Consider the following 15,976-nt stretch of genomic DNA (forward strand, 5'->3'; position numbering starts at 1 on the left):
CCCTGTCAGTGAAAGTGGGCGCGCTGTCACGTGCTACGTCACGTGCGAGAGAGTTGACAAAGATCTGAGCTATAAATGGAGAGCAACTACTACAACCGCTATATATAAAAGAGAAAATCCCCTACGTATCCATGAAAGTTTACCTAATCCCTTCTATACCTTTGAATTTTGCTCAATCTCTTACATATCCCTAAATTTTAGTTTGGATCTTTTCCATGCCCTTTCCGCTAGTTGTCCGTTAGTTGACCGTTAAATTCTTTTGAAAAAGTCCATTTTACCTTTTCCTATGAATCCTATGAAGAAACATAATAAATTAATGAAGTACATTGTTGGAATGTAAAAATTTATTGGATGAGACTATTATATTTATGAGTCTGTGATGCATCATATTATTTGTGACAAATTTACTTTTACATATGATATAAAAATTTAATACTTATTTATTAGTTATTAAAAGTTCTTTTATGTAGCATATGTGTTTTCATAGTAATATAACATATTTGTTTATTACTATCAGAACACATATGCTAAAAAAATAAATAAGTATTAATTTTTTATGTCATATCTAAAAATATATTTATCGCAAATAATATGGTGCATAACTATCTCATAAACATAATATTCTCATATAACACATTTCTATGCTTCAACAATATACTCTATTAATTTATATGCTTCTTTATACCAAAGGGCAAAATAGACTTTTTCATAAGAATTTAACGGTCAATTAGCGGAAAGGGTATGGAAGGGATCCAAACTAAAATTCAGGGGTATCCAAGAGATTGAGTAAAATTCAGGGATACAGAAGGATTAGGTGAACTTTCAGGATAAACAGAGGATTTTCTCTATATAAAAAGACTTGAGACTTTGTTTGTAGGACTATTCACTATTCCTGCCTACTGTACTACGAATACTGTGCGTTCGTTTTAGAAGTTGCATGGGGATTTTCAGTAGCATAAGAGACCAGATAAGCTATAAGATTAATTATTATAAATTTGATAAATAAATTTATTTAATTTTTTAAAAATCTTTTATATAGAATTTTTTTCACAAAACGTACCATTTAATATTTTGTAAAACGTACTAATGAAAGAAAGTTGTTTGAATTTCTGGAAGAAAAGCAGTCTAAAGACTTTACCCAACATAATGAGTATATATGTTAAGTTTGGTAACTGCAACCACTTCAAAATTTTTGCACTCCTCAAAATAATTTAGATTCTTCCAGTAGATTTCAAGACTCACGTTCTGATCTTCTGCCCTTCCACTTATTAATAGTCTCATCGGTTACCCATATTCCCTCATAAGCAAAAATGGCTTATTAGGGAATAAAAATTAATTTATAATTAAAACTTTTATATATTTGTTTGTAACGATTTAAAAGCTAACGCTAAAAAGAAATAAAGCTGAAAATATTTCGAAAAATCAAAATTTAACTTTTTGCTTTGGCTTATTAGGCCATCCGATGGGGCTATAAAATTTTAATTTTATAACTATAGAGTTGATTTCTCATGCTTTTTCTTGTAGTTTATTTTTCAGCATCGCTAAAAATTTTGCCCATAAATTAGTTTTGTCACTAATATGCATTACAACTTATAATTAGTTATAGGCGAAACAGTGAGGCCATTAATAGCCGCCATAGAATAAACTCTAGAATTTGTTTTTTTTAAGGTGGAGAGAATGCATATGCAATTGGTTTCTAAATTGTATGAAATTTTGTGTATTATATTGGCTTGGCTTATATATAATGTTGTCCAAAATCATAAGTTGGCCTAATGAAATAAGCCCTTAAAAACTAATGGACCGAACTAACCCACTCTTCTCTCGCTTATATATGATCCATCCCTTAAAAAATATTACCATCCCATCCCTCGTATGGTCATACCAAAAGAATGAATGGGATCATCCATCTTAAAAAACAGGATGAGTCTACCACATCTCACCTCCCAAAAACAACCACATGCCGAAGGATCGCATGAAGTCGTGTATTCAAAAAAAAAATAAAAAGAAAGAAAAAAACTCCTGCATGACAACCCAAACTGGTCTCTAAAGTTTCTATTGGGGATTCCGGATTCATCAGCGGCAACAACAACAAGAGGCGAAGGGGAGATGGAAATCAGTCGCCTCCTAGTCCAATCTAGGTTTGTGTCAGAGAATGCAAGAGAGGGGGAGCTGAAGTTCGGTAGGAATGGCACCCATGGCTTGTGTCACTCCGGTGGATATAGAGAGAGCTTGAGTTTTCGTGACCGTGCGATACACCGTGAGCCGCTGTTCCATTTCTATGAAAACCAAAGCCTAGCAAAATAAATATGTTTTGACTCCCTCATCTCTTACCCTTGATTAAATTGCCCCCTCAATTCCCCATCCTTGAAAACTGGTGCAAATCGACTTCTTTGGCGGTTTGGGAAGCGTACATGTTGATGTGTTGTTTACCCATGGCGAAGTAATGACTTTATTTTATATTTGCATTAATGGAGAAAATATTTGTTAGCTCACATAAGACACCTAGCTGTAAACATGTCATGTACTTCCTCTGTCCCAAAATATAAGCATTTCTAGCATTGTGTCAAGTCAACCATTTTTAACTTTGACTATTAATAAAAAAAGATTAATCATGTATAATTGTTGTTACTAGATTTATTTTAAACAAGTTATCATAATATGCACCTTTTTTTATTTAAAACATTTTATTTTTATAGATATTATTGGTCAAAGTAGCGTCTTGAAGATTGTATCGAAGTCCAAAAATGCTTATATTTTGGGACGAAGGGAGTATATTTTTTTCTTAGGTTTCTTAGGAAAAAGAAGTTGTATAGGAAGATTGATGTCGTGGTGATTGCAAATACATTCTTCATAAAATGTTACCAATAAATTCAAAAAAATAATAATAATTTAGCTAGCCACATAGGCAGCGCTGCTTATTATTACTGAGTAAATTTTACCTAACCACAAGTATTATGGCGTATAAGTTACAAAAAAACACAGTGGTTTTGGCATGTGGCAAATAACCCTATGTATCAACCATAAAGTTTCAAAAAATCACACTATTTGTCATTTTGATTTTGATTTACTACACCTTTGAGTTCTACAATCATATCTTAAATTATGTAAATTTATGAGTTCTTTATCTATCATATAAATGTTACATCCATGTAAGTATACCTTTTCAAAATTTCGACACAAGAGTATCAATTTGGCTAATGGCGTTGTTTCGTGAAACTTTAGGATCATAGTACCAAGAGTTATGTGTCATGTACTGCCATAGTTACGGGTAAGGCATACCTCCTATCCGACGACTTATGGGATATACGGATACGGCATACCTTCATATGTATGATATACTTCCGTATACAATAAGGAAATTAACAAGAAATTATGGTAATTATCCTCACGGGCAAGTAAATAGCTGAGTCCTACTCAGAGAGGATTGGGTTTATGCTATATCGTGCAGGGTCCATAGTCTCCGAGTTCTACTTAGAGACTAAGGTGATTCACGGTATAAAAGGCGCACCCCCTGAGGAGTCGAGATCATCGAATCTTAACACCAACACCACATACCATAGTCTACGAACCAGAGGATGCGAAGCCTACTCACCGGGAGATCTCGTTGAAACCATCTCGACAAGGATCTCACCGGTAATCACGTGATCGTCGGTCTTCTATTGTAATATGTGGTTTTTCCATATCAATCTCATATAAACTGGATTAGGGATATTACCTTGCGAGGGGCCTGAACCAGTATAATCCTTGTCTACTTATTCGCTTGATGTCGTATCGTATAGATCCTCGTACCAACGTACCCCCAATACCCTATTCATCCGGTTTACGGGTATCCCCCGTCGACACGTACCAAATTCCATGTGGTTTTGTACAACTTGCACAATAATAGGTAGGGTTTTATTAAATTTACTCATTACTATTAGGGATGCTACTACAAATTGTGCGTCTGAACTTTTTTTTAAAAAAAATGGGGCATCCCCTCCCTTTCCCCCTCCCCTCCATTTTTTCAAGCTTCTACACAAAACATACTTCATTATCTTCATGCATCAGTATGCACGTACTTCACCTCCCTTGTCTTCATGCATGCACGTCGTCTCTCTGTGCTGCATGCATGCATCGATCTATATCCTTGTTTCACCGCATGCACAGAATCTGAATGTCGCTCTTCTCTTCAACTCTCATTTTTATAGCAACTTCATTTAGTAAAAGTTTAAATTATTTATTCTATTTGCATTCTGATTGCACCATTATATTCACCTCAATTAAAACTTTATAACAATATCTCACTTGTAATTTAAAACAATATATGATCATTTTTTAAATTAAAACATTTTATATTATATATAAAACATTGAGTTATAACAGTTGAAACACCACAAAATACTGTCTGAAATATTAAAAAACACTACATGCAACACTTGTGAAATAATTAGTGAAACGTCACAAAATGCTTATTGAAACGTCTTAATAACATCATATGCAACATTTGTAAATGAACTACTAAAACATAAAAACAATACTAATTGAAACAATGATAGCATGGTGTGCACCATTAAAAAGATCCATTGCAACAAAACAACTTAAAATGTGCAAAAACGATGAAGTCTAGTTGAAGCATTCGCATGTTACACATGAAACATTGAATTCGCACAGTTAAAAAAGTTATATTATTTTCATCAAAATATGATTGGATAAGTAGTTTAAATAATTTATTTTAAATCTCTAATCTAAATATTACTCCCTCCCTTTGTTTTTCTTTCTTTTTTTTTCTCCCTGCGCTAGAAATTTGCTCACATGTGGGTGGGTTTCCAATGTAGCGTCCGATTCCATTGGACGCACGATGCAAAGCATTCACCTATTATTAGATATAGAGCCTTATGCATCACAAAACCAGTTTGTTGTTTTATTCACATAACATCAAACCATATAACATCGATTAAAAAAGCCATCGAGATAAGGTGGTCGCTACAGTTAGATCACCACGGTTCGTAGGTCTCTCATGCAATACCCTAAGTCCTTGTTCGGCAAGTGGGGAACGTTTCACACATGGAAAATAGTCTATGGGGGAATTGGGTTAATCCCCCTCCCACCATTGGTTTGAGAAGAGTTTACTAAAGCTTTGAACGAGATTGATCTGCCAAAAATCCCGAACATCCATGGCCTCGCCGTTCTTTGACGGGGGGAAGATGAGAGCATCATTTAGAAGATGAAAACCTCTACCGTTGGCCAGATAGAGCTCTCGGAGGGCAGCCATAACTTCATTCTTGATAGTCGGCCAGCAGCTCTTATGGAATCGGCCCATGAAGCCATCCAACGCCAGCGCCTTGACAAAAGGCAAGTCCCCGATTACTCGCCAAACTTCTTCATTCAAGAATGGTACACAAGGTCCTCATAACTAATTGAGGCCTTGAGGTCTAACATACTCACTCTGTTTTAAATTACTCGTTGTTTTAGCTTGGTGATAAGTTAAAAATTTCTAACTTGGATCAACTACTATAGATTTATATAATTTAATATCATAAGTATCGAGGATGGATAAAGCCATTATCCTCCGGGGACAATTTCGAATACCTTATCCATCCCAAAATATAACAATTTCTAGCTCTATATCTGGACAAGGGTATAATCAGTTACATCGCTAAAAGTTGTTATATTATGGGACAAAAGTAGTAGTTTCTTGTGGCTTTAAGCTAGTCAATCAGTCGAGTAAGGTTATGTTGTTGGTTGGGTTCACAAGTCAATTAGTATGTCATTAAAACAGAGGGTTTCACCCTCCTAAACCATGCGAAAAGCTATCATTTCGAATTTTCGAGTCTATCGCTTGATATCTATCTGGAGAGAATCCATTATATGCCACTGACTTTGTCACAGGTGTACGATTTGCCACTAACTTTGTTACGTTCTACAACATGCCATCGACTTTTGCTTAACTTTTACGATTTACCATCACCGTCCGGTTAGCCTCCATTAGCACCGTACAATATTGTCCAAATGACCAAAATACCTTTGGGACAAAAACTTCTAAAATTTGGATAAAAATTCCAAAAATATCATATTATAAATATAAGATTGTTAATATCCAAATTTTGGCAAAAAAAAAGTAGAATCCAGATCCTTCGTATGTTTTTTATCCAGTTAGTAAACATCCATTTTGTTTTAAGAAAAGTTAGGGTTATCTAAAGAACGCGACTACACCGAGAGTGCTAGCTGGATAGTGCTAAAGAGAGACACCCTTCTTTAAAAAAAAAGCTACTTGTACACTCATTATCTATGTATTTTTTTCCTTCTTAGAGAAGTTTCTCTTAAATTACTTATCCGATTTATAATCCGATTACGCCGTTGTGTTCGTTGCAATTAAATATTTACATCAAGATCTCACATGATTATATTTTGATGAAAAATCACAAATTACTTTTATGATATGTTTAAATTACTTTTAGATTTCACTAAGTTACTTCTTAAACTATAAAAGTAAATTCAGTAAGTCTACAAGTAATTTATATATGTTATAGAAGTAACTTAGAACAAAACGAAGGTAACTTTGGCATGTCATTTGAAGTAAATCCGTTGTAGAGATAAAAACATGACTCTATCTAGAAATTAAATTAATAAGCACAAATTATGGAATTAACTAAAAAGTCATATTTTATCCCTAAAACGAATTTACTTCTAATGTCGTGACAAAGTCACTTCCGTTTTGTTTTAAGTTACTTTTAGAATATATGTAAATTACTTTTATATTTTATTGAATTTACTTTTATATGTCTAAGAAGTAATTTATTCAAATCTAAAAGTAACTTATATTTATGATAAAAATAACTTATGTATATAATAAAAGTAATTTACAAATATAAATATTTTTTCATCGTAACATAATCATGTAAGATCTTGTTGTGAAGATTTAATTGTAATGAATACAATGGTGTAATCGGATTGTAGATCGGATAAGTAATTTGAGAGGAAACTTTATTTGAATAGGAAAAAGACACCCACGTGAACTTTATTTGAAAGGAAAAAGACACTCATGTGGATGGACATCATGACGACGTGCACAGTTAGACAGCTCTGAGATGCGTCGCGCTGTAGAGTTAAACCGAGAGCGCTCTCGAAATAGATTTCGCGTTGTCTAAAGGTCGTTTAGCATAGTCCTTTTATGTTCATACCTTCAAATCGAAAACCAAAGGAGTGCCTTCAAGATAGAGCTACAACAACACTTGAAGTTTTTAGAGAAATGTGCTTTTTCTTTCTTTTTTTAGGAAAGTATTTTTTAAAAGGAAGGAATTAAATACATAACTCGATTTTAGAAAATAAAACTACGAGCTAATATTTATTTCACTTGTTAAATTATATGAATTTCTAAAAATGGATGGTTATAATTAAAAAAATTATTTGACTTAAAAACGAAGCTAAAAGTGACAAGTAATTTGAAACAAGGGAGTCCTACAAAAGTCGATACTCGATAGAGCCACCAGGAGATTACATTATTCATTTTTTTTTGTCTCTAGACAGATCAAGATACAGGATGTTTACTATACAAGTATACAACAGTACATTGCTAGTTCAAACTTGGTCAACCGAGGCCAATCTATCATAGATTGGTCTGGATGTTATCTAGTGAACTCTCAAAGTTAGAATGTTATGACCTCACTTTAGCAAGCCGTGCTCTGATCTCTTCCAGATCTTCCTCATCATCATCAGCGCCCTCAGCAACAGCTTGTCGCTACAAAATAGAAAAAGAAACATAATTGCTCTTAATAATTTAAATAATAAAATGGTCCATAACAAAAGGGTATTTTTGTCAGATAAAATTGCTGGAGTTTACGAATCTATTCATTTTAGTATTATTAAGTGACTACAATAAGGATGTTGCTGTCTATATAGGACAGCTAAACTACTCAAAAGCAACCTTCCAGTAAATAGCTTCTGGAGGACTACTATTTTGCACAGTTGATTTTTCATGCCATCCTAACAATAAAACGCACAAACAAAAGTGTGAAGCATCTACCTCTTCTGGGACCCTGCTTGTTGAAGCTTGGTTTATCCTCTGTTTCCTCACAGCATCGGGTAGCTGTGAGGCAGTCTCCCCAGCTACTGAAGCAAGAACCTTGTCAACCTCCTCTTCAATTTCCTCCTCCATGTCCTCAGAGTCCAAAGCTGAATCAACTGCATCGTTGACCATCTCTTCCATCACACCAGCCTAGAGTGCAAAAAGGTCAGTGAGTTCAAGCACATGGCTCAATGATCAGTTTGCCAGTTTAACACAAAGATCAATATCAGTGCAGAGTAACAGACCTGACGTCTTTAAACTATGCACAAGAAATGGAAGAGATGGTTGATATGGTACATATTGAACTAAGAAAACAGAAATAGCGGATTACCTTTGTCATTTCTTTACTAAATTCTTGCATGGTGGCAGCCAATTCTGGAGCTTTCATTAGATTGTTAACGATTTTCATAACTTCAGCACTTTTTGACAGATGACCGACAGTTCTTGCCGTTGCTGAAATTGCATGAACAGAAGTTAATAGTTTGTAATAAACAAAACAAATAAATGAAGTACTACTCCTTAGTCATGTTTGGAGATCTCAACAGAACGGAAGTGAAATGTATTAAGGTAACAAGAATGGTTCTCTCATTCCTGGCTTCGACCTAAGTTCACTCACATGCTAACAACTAACAAGCAAACCTTTATAAAATATACTGCATTACATATCAAATGACATGAGCACAGAAACTGATTTTGTCAGCTGCTACACAGTTACTAAAACAAGTCCAAAATTAACAATTTTATGTTCCAATTCTGTAGAAAATGTTACAATCAGGTGCTTATGAGGTGGGTGAGATCCTACATACCAGTGAGGCACCAAATTTTAATTACAAAGGGATAAAACTTTTCAGTGGCATATGCAAATTTCAATTTAAACTGTGACTGAATCCTTTCAGTATTCCAGTCCAGTATCAGCGCGAACAGATAAGTAGTGAAGAAATTCAGTTAGCTCTAACAGATTGTAATGTAATTGCCTGCAAGGAACTTGTGGGCTGATACGATGAAGGTTAGGCTGAATTGCTAATAAATCCTCTCTATCAGCTCATAAAAAGAAAAAGAACATACCAACAATTTCTCCAAGATGCATTGATACTGAATTTAGTTGAGCCTTGTTTTCATAGAGACGATTAACAGCACGTCTTGACCTCACTAGTTCCTTAGCAAGAGCCTGACATATAAAAATGAAATATTCACATCAACAGTACAAAGGTCTTCACCTTACTCTGCCAACTGTAAAAACTTGGCACTGGATAATGTGTGCTGAAACTCTCAACATCATATGTGGGACAAAAACATATATTGATGTATAAGAACTAGTGCATGCTCATCATGAAAATTAATGGGAGAGCTTTCAGGAACTAATAATTTATCCTATGTAACATTGTAACAATTGAAAAGTGTATGGACAGATCTGTGTATACAGAATGAGTTGAGTACTTGAGTGTTCAAGAAACATCATAACCCAAGAGAACTCTACATGTGTATTAACATCAGAGTAGTAATTGCAAGATAAATGGAGACACATATACCACAAGACAACATAAAGAGAAAGTGACAACATAAATAGAATAAAAATTTTAAGAAATTAGCCTTTTATATTGTGAAGTGCATGAAAAATAGAAACCAAAACAATAGAGAAGTGGAACCAACCATTTATCTAGGATTTAGTAAATTTGTGATTATACCATTATGGTTTTGGATGCATGTACACTGATGTTTTGTCTCAATCAACCAACATACACATGGACCCACTCTAGTGCAACTAAATTACTATGTCAATTCCTACTGTAAAAAAACATGGAAGTTAAAAGAATGATATCATACAGTCATAGTATGCATTTATGGTATGCCATGTGGGACTGTTCCTGCACCAGGCATAGCGCCAAGGCCCAATGATGTCAGCTCCATCTTGGCTCCAACCATTATCCATTTGATTCAGTTTACTAGTCCAATGGTAAGCTATCAGATTTAGTTTCGCTTTGTTAGGATCAGCACACCTCTTTACAAGTGGCCTGAAGAATTTAAGTTACTCAAACAAGCAAATAGCTAATCTCCCCCTTCCTCTGTTTCTGTTCTTCTCGTGTACCATGTGCATGCTTATCCCATGACAACAGCTACTATTCACCGTGGCCTTGGTTGGCGGCTACAGACCAAAGCCTCCAGTCAACCACTGCTACAGTTTGTGCTCTGGCACAAGGCATGACAAGGCATGTTTTACTGGGAATAAGAATATTTATGATTTTACTCATCAAGTCATATACTCATGTGCTGTTCATTCTAAAATCATTTTACTGAATTGTTGAACTTCTAAATGGAGTTTTATTTTATCAATCCAGACTTTGGTTTTCTTAGCAAGCTTCACATGAGTATGTCAATAATGCATCCTGCAGCTAACATCAAATGACATGGAACAAAGGTCGGAGGAGTCAGGATAACGCTCACAGTTACTCTCTAACTTACCATTGTGGGATACAAGACCAAAAGGGTACGTTGTTCATAGTTGGATAGCAACTAAACAGCAGAAAGAAAAAAATAGTATGTGTATTCCACATGTCAATGAGATCAAAGCGACATGGTTCTGAGCACCTGAGGTATAGCACATGGTAGGTCCAAAAGTTTTAGCGAACAATTACAATCTAAGCAGTGTCCACATTCCCCTACCAGGTTCGATGTTTGCAAAGCCAAATGAGCAGCATTTTGCTCAACGTAATAAAATTAAATCAACTTTAAACTTACATTAACTGACGAATGGGATCCAACCAGCCATATAGGCATATACAGAAGGGGGTAAAAAAAATGATGTTCGTGTGTACTGCATCACAATTTACAAACCGGAGTGCTTAAGCAAAAGCAGCATGATTAGTACAGCACACCTTTGCGGATCCAATGTCATTGCGCTTTGCAGCCTCCCTGATAGACTTCTCCACGTTCTTCTCCTCCCTCTGCACATCTGCGAACACAAGAGACAAACACTACTAATTACCAACATATGTGGCACGAGAACATCTACGAACACAAGACTAGTATTAATAAACAACATATGTGGCACGAATGAGAGGGATGGTTAGGAATTTGTCCCAGCGATCGCAGAAACGGGCGCTGCTAACGCTAATCAAGCCCGCGATTTGCTCGCTGAGGCAACGCAAATGTTTACCGCGGCCGGCTTAATCAGAGGCACCAACAAGGAAAACAATCTTGCCCGATTCAGAAGTATAAGCCCCCCCCCCCCCTCCCCCGCGATCATATGGAAGAGAACACACCTAGACAAAGACCTCGCGTGAAGGTCGGGTCGCGCGTCGGGGGGAGGAGGAGGAGATGGGGGAGCGAACCTCGGATCTGGCGGTCGAGGACGCGGCACTCGTTGCGGAGCTTGCGCTGCCACTCCCGCAGCTGCTGCTGCGGCGTCGGCCGCGGCTTCAGCAGACCCTTCACCTTCTCCATCGGCGGAGCTCGCCGCCGCCGGATGAATCACGCGGTATCTACCGACGCCGCCACGCGGGGAGGAGGAGAGACAGCCAGACAGGACGAGGAGCGAGGAAAGGGAAAAGGGAAAGGCAAAAACCGTCTGTGTGCGTGAGAGACTTCCATTTGTTTTTGACCCGAAAAAAAAAACTTAAGTAAAATTATAGATTTTACAGTTTAAATCCTCACCACTAATATTATGTTAAGAGTTATAAATGTTATAATATTGCACTTAACATGGTATAAAACATGTAGTTTTGTGATAATTTAAAAACTAAATTGTGGTTTGGTGGCTGTCCATCTTAAATTTGTAGTTGTTTGATAAAATTGGTTCTAAATCTGTAGTTTTTTGATAATTTTATCAAATTATATGTAATTTTGGGAAATTTAAAACGAGGATTGGAGGGGATTGTGAGAGGGATTAACCAAACAAAAACAAGATCTCAAAAATAGGGTTTCGAGGGAATAGTTCCACACTATAATAGGTGCAAGGTTGTTGCTATCCCAATCCTACGAAATCATAACAATACCGATCTCACCTTGTATCTTAATAATCATAGTAACCTGATTTTACTATTCATTTCCACATGATCTTACGCAATCTTAGATGGTATCCCGACACTACGTTACCTATTATCTACGATCCTAAAGAACATTATTTAAAAAAAGATGGATTGAAAATAATGTGAATAAACATGCTCAAGTTTACATTAAAAACCAATTAAATTTATCAAAATCGATATTATATGTTTTAATTTATACAACATATTATATATTAATATAAAAATGTGTATTTTCTAAATCGGGATACTATGATACTACAAATCAAAAAACGATCCTACCGATTATCTTGAATAGGTGCTCAATATCCTTGTGGGAGGAATTAATCGAACAAGAATAGGCTCATTCCCCTTGTGGGAGAGGAGGGATTAATAGAACAAGGTCAAACCACGCCAGGTGCAGGTAGTGGCGTTTTTACCCCTGTTGCTGTTTACGGACATGTGAGAGGCCAACATCGGTCATAGAAAAACTTTTTCTGGCATTTGGGAAATTTCCAATGCTCCTCAAGACCTCAACCTCAAGAAAATGGATGTTTGTTGTGAAGTTGCCGTGTTTACAAACAATGTTAATGTGCCTTTCAGTTTTTACCTATGACAGTTACATGTCATAGGGTCATTCAGCAGATAGCAACACATCTGAGAGCTTGAGGTCCAACTAGCACAAAATCATATCAACACCATTTTGTAGCTTTTACAATTACAGTTTTCTTTTCCAATACCCAATTTGAGATTAATCCTGCTTACTAATTTGTAGTTTCTTTTCTTTTTTTTTTTCAGGATAACTATTAGAAACAGTCAAACCCAACTAATCATAGAGCCCTTCTTCATGCCATATGTCAACCAAAAAATCAACCATCTCCTGCAAGAATTTTGTAGGTCAGGAGATCACCGTGTAAATAATCTATGGAATATAAGAAACATTTTGGTTATGGATCTTACAGATAACGGGATTGGCTGCGGAAAACGCTCACTTGTCGACAACAGATCATCATATGTTGTGCACCAGCTGTGATAAACATAAATAAAGGTGTTAATCATTGTACTAATGGCTGGTGTGAGAAAAGAAGTTGGTGGCATGGAATAAGAAATCAAGAACTTATTACAGCCTTGGCAATGAATATTTGGTAAGGCAGCTACAATCTTTATTTACAGCCTTGGCAAAGAATATTGTGATGAAATCACGCGCTTGTTTGCAGGAGTAGTTACAAACCATCCCTGAATAACTAGAACTCACAACTGGGAATGAACAACCCAGTTTATGAAAAAACTTTCCATATCCACTAATGCAAGTCACGTGTGAGCAAACTGCAAACAGATGGAAGATGAAACCGAACCTTATTATTGGCTCTTGTGATGCCTCTTTAGGAACTTTCTCCTGGTCTCCAGTCCATTGCCTTCTCATCTCGGCCCATGCTATAGCCGCTGCAGAAAGAAGATTTTTATAGAACACATACACATAACTACAAATAGAAGCTATTGGACTGAGCAACTCAAGAAACTAAGAAGTTAAAATCATGCATACCATGGTTGATGAATGAGGTATCTTTCCCATTAGAATCATTGATGATAGAGTTGGGAAGTGATGATATATTCCCCTCAAGGGACACGGATACACTAACATTGTTCTCCATTGCTTCTAGGCCTGATGAGCATTGCCTTCTTTTTCCAATAGATGAATGGCGAGGCTTCTTTCTTACAGATGTTTTTGGTTTATAATCTGGAAGTGGCTGGGACTTGCTCAAATTACCTATGCAGCAACTGTACTGCATGAAGTAAACATCAGAAATGCTTGAGGTGTGAATTGCCCCAATGATAGCATTGAAAATAGTAGTCCTTCATGAATAAGCAAAGGATATAATGTGGCCTAATTTGAATTGAAAATGGAAGGAGATATGAACATGATACTAAAGTTTCCCTTAAAAAAACATGATACTAAGTTTATTCCAGGTAAACACGAGGAGAACCTACCCCATATAAGCTTGAAGATGAGTTCGTCTGAACAAAATCAGCCAAACAGGGTGGCAATGGAACCATTCAACTAAGGCACATCGCTAAACTCTTCATTCGCCACGATTCATTTGTTTCTGAAATAAAAGATAGAATATTATAAAACTTTCACTTAAATAAAGTTACTAATACTGAGGAATGAACAACTACTAGTCATTGTAATTTGTGCAGTTGCACAGTAAGATAACCTTGTTGCAGCTATATATGGTATGGGCAGACAATGCACGACTAAATATATTTTCAGCAAGTAGCTAAACAACTCACCTTAAGATGAAGTTAAAAACAGAGCCTCTCAACTTGACATTAAAAATTGTTTGTTGACATATAGATCAACTTGACATGACATATGCTTAATGGCTTTCATCTTTCAACACATAAGTATTCCATTTTATAACAACCAAAGATTTTTTTTTTGTCCAAATAAACAGATGAGACTTTTAACAAACGAAAGGAGGGACTACACTTATCAATTAACACATTCACTCTAAAGCTTCCATGCTATGTCCAATTCAATCACTTTGGCATCGCTTACTGGATGCTAGTTTTGACTAATCAGATGCATGGTGCATCACCACAGACAAAGTTAATCTAAAGCAACCAATCTGCAACAGGTCACACCGTTACAAGAAAACAGGCGCCACTAACGCTTTAGAATAATCCAATTGTTGAGAAATCATAGTTATCCAGCTCCATAACGTTCTGGTAGGTATTCCAGGTGAGACATTTGATAAGGGGGAAGGTCATTACCTGAACAAAATACAGCTGATTTATGAGGTTCTCGATAAACCTATAGCACTAACAAGAAAGGCGTGTAAGCAGATTGAGTTGAAGCTGCAACTATCTAGGAGGAAATGGATCCATGCAGCCGTGATGTCAAATTAAACAGTAACAATCCTTGAAAATATATAGTTACATGAAAATCGGAAGTTGTATACTTAAAAAAAGAATGCTAATAAACCGAAAAATTATAATCACTGCTCTGACAAAACGCTCCCTGGGTTTGACAATATTTTCCTCAAATTGCTCAAGCTGAGAAGCTGCATTCCAACACCATGGAAAATGAGAAACGAAGCTTCATGCCAACCATGGCACCATCACCCCCTCCTCCCCCGCCTATCCCGAAGAAGCCGTGAGCTCAGCGAAGCTCCATACGCCCGCTCCAATCTCTCCACGCATATGTAAAGGGGGGGATTTACACGTAGCTCAACAACAAATTAAACGCCTCACCTCCTCAAGAATCGATTCGAACCATCCGGGTGTGAAGCAGGACGGACACGAAATCGGACGGGGGAATCAGATCGAAATGCACCGGAGAGAAGAAACAGGCGGCCGGGCACCTCGCGGCAGCGGCGGGGCGAGCCTGGTGGTGGAAGGGGAGAGGCCACCAACCACGAAATCCGGCTTAGCTGCTTCGCCGCCCCTGTTCTTGGAGGAGAGAGAGGGAGATTCAGGTGGAGGAGGAGGAGAGAGAAAGAGATTGGAGCAAACGCGGAGGAGGAGGAGGAAGAATGTGTTGGGTTGGGTTAGGTTAGGTCGGCTTCTTCTTCCCCTCCGTGGACATGGTCCACGGGGCGTGGACGCCGTGCACCGCGCGGTCGTGATCCGTGCGGGCGGAGGTGTGTGGTGGACCGAGCGCAGCGTTTGGTCGGTGGAGCCCCCGCCTCGAAAATATAGAGGGGGAAAGGATGATGGAAGGGACACGAAAAATGGGAACGGAAGATTTGGGTGGTCTTCGTTTTGCCTACCTGCTGCAATGCAAGTGCAAGTGCAAGTGCACTAGCAGGCGCAGACAAACGTTTTGACCTTTTGACACACGTTGCACAATGGACTTGGCCTTCAACGAATTTTTTTTTTTTTGAAATGGCTATGCATACGATCTAACTGAACAACTCACGTACGCATA

The 15,976-nt window shown here is 37.1% G+C and overlaps 2 protein-coding genes across 4 annotated transcripts; both read right to left on the minus strand.

The window, feature by feature from the left end:
* Window positions 1-7,438: 7,438 nt before the first annotated feature.
* Window positions 7,439-11,618, minus strand: LOC127779471 (vacuolar protein sorting-associated protein 24 homolog 1-like). Of its 2 annotated transcripts, none has more exons than XM_052306254.1 (6): window positions 11,305-11,618; window positions 10,918-10,994; window positions 9,110-9,212; window positions 8,376-8,497; window positions 8,003-8,194; window positions 7,439-7,717 (listed from the first exon to the last, which is right to left on the minus strand). In XM_052306254.1, the coding sequence occupies exons 1-6, from the start codon at window positions 11,483-11,485 to the stop codon at window positions 7,634-7,636; spliced, it is 759 nt and encodes a 252-aa protein (XP_052162214.1). In that variant the 5' UTR covers window positions 11,486-11,618; the 3' UTR covers window positions 7,439-7,633. The 2 variants fall into 2 exon arrangements, with proteins under 2 accessions (XP_052162214.1, XP_052162215.1); XM_052306255.1 differs by having other exon boundaries at window positions 11,374-11,616.
* A 1,092-nt stretch (window positions 11,619-12,710) lies between these two features.
* Window positions 12,711-15,588, minus strand: LOC127779473 (uncharacterized). Of its 2 annotated transcripts, none has more exons than XM_052306257.1 (6): window positions 15,301-15,588; window positions 14,035-14,150; window positions 13,589-13,824; window positions 13,401-13,488; window positions 13,006-13,072; window positions 12,711-12,925 (listed from the first exon to the last, which is right to left on the minus strand). In XM_052306257.1, the coding sequence occupies exons 2-6, from the start codon at window positions 14,037-14,039 to the stop codon at window positions 12,872-12,874; spliced, it is 450 nt and encodes a 149-aa protein (XP_052162217.1). In that variant the 5' UTR covers window positions 14,040-14,150; window positions 15,301-15,588; the 3' UTR covers window positions 12,711-12,871. The 2 variants fall into 2 exon arrangements, with proteins under 2 accessions (XP_052162217.1, XP_052162216.1); XM_052306256.1 differs by having other exon boundaries at window positions 13,589-13,829; window positions 15,301-15,587.
* Between the last annotated feature and the right edge of the window lie 388 nt (window positions 15,589-15,976).

The sequence above is a fragment of the Oryza glaberrima genome, chromosome 7, assembly GCF_000147395.1.
Source record: "Oryza glaberrima chromosome 7, OglaRS2, whole genome shotgun sequence".
Lineage (NCBI taxonomy): Eukaryota > Viridiplantae > Streptophyta > Magnoliopsida > Poales > Poaceae > Oryza > Oryza glaberrima.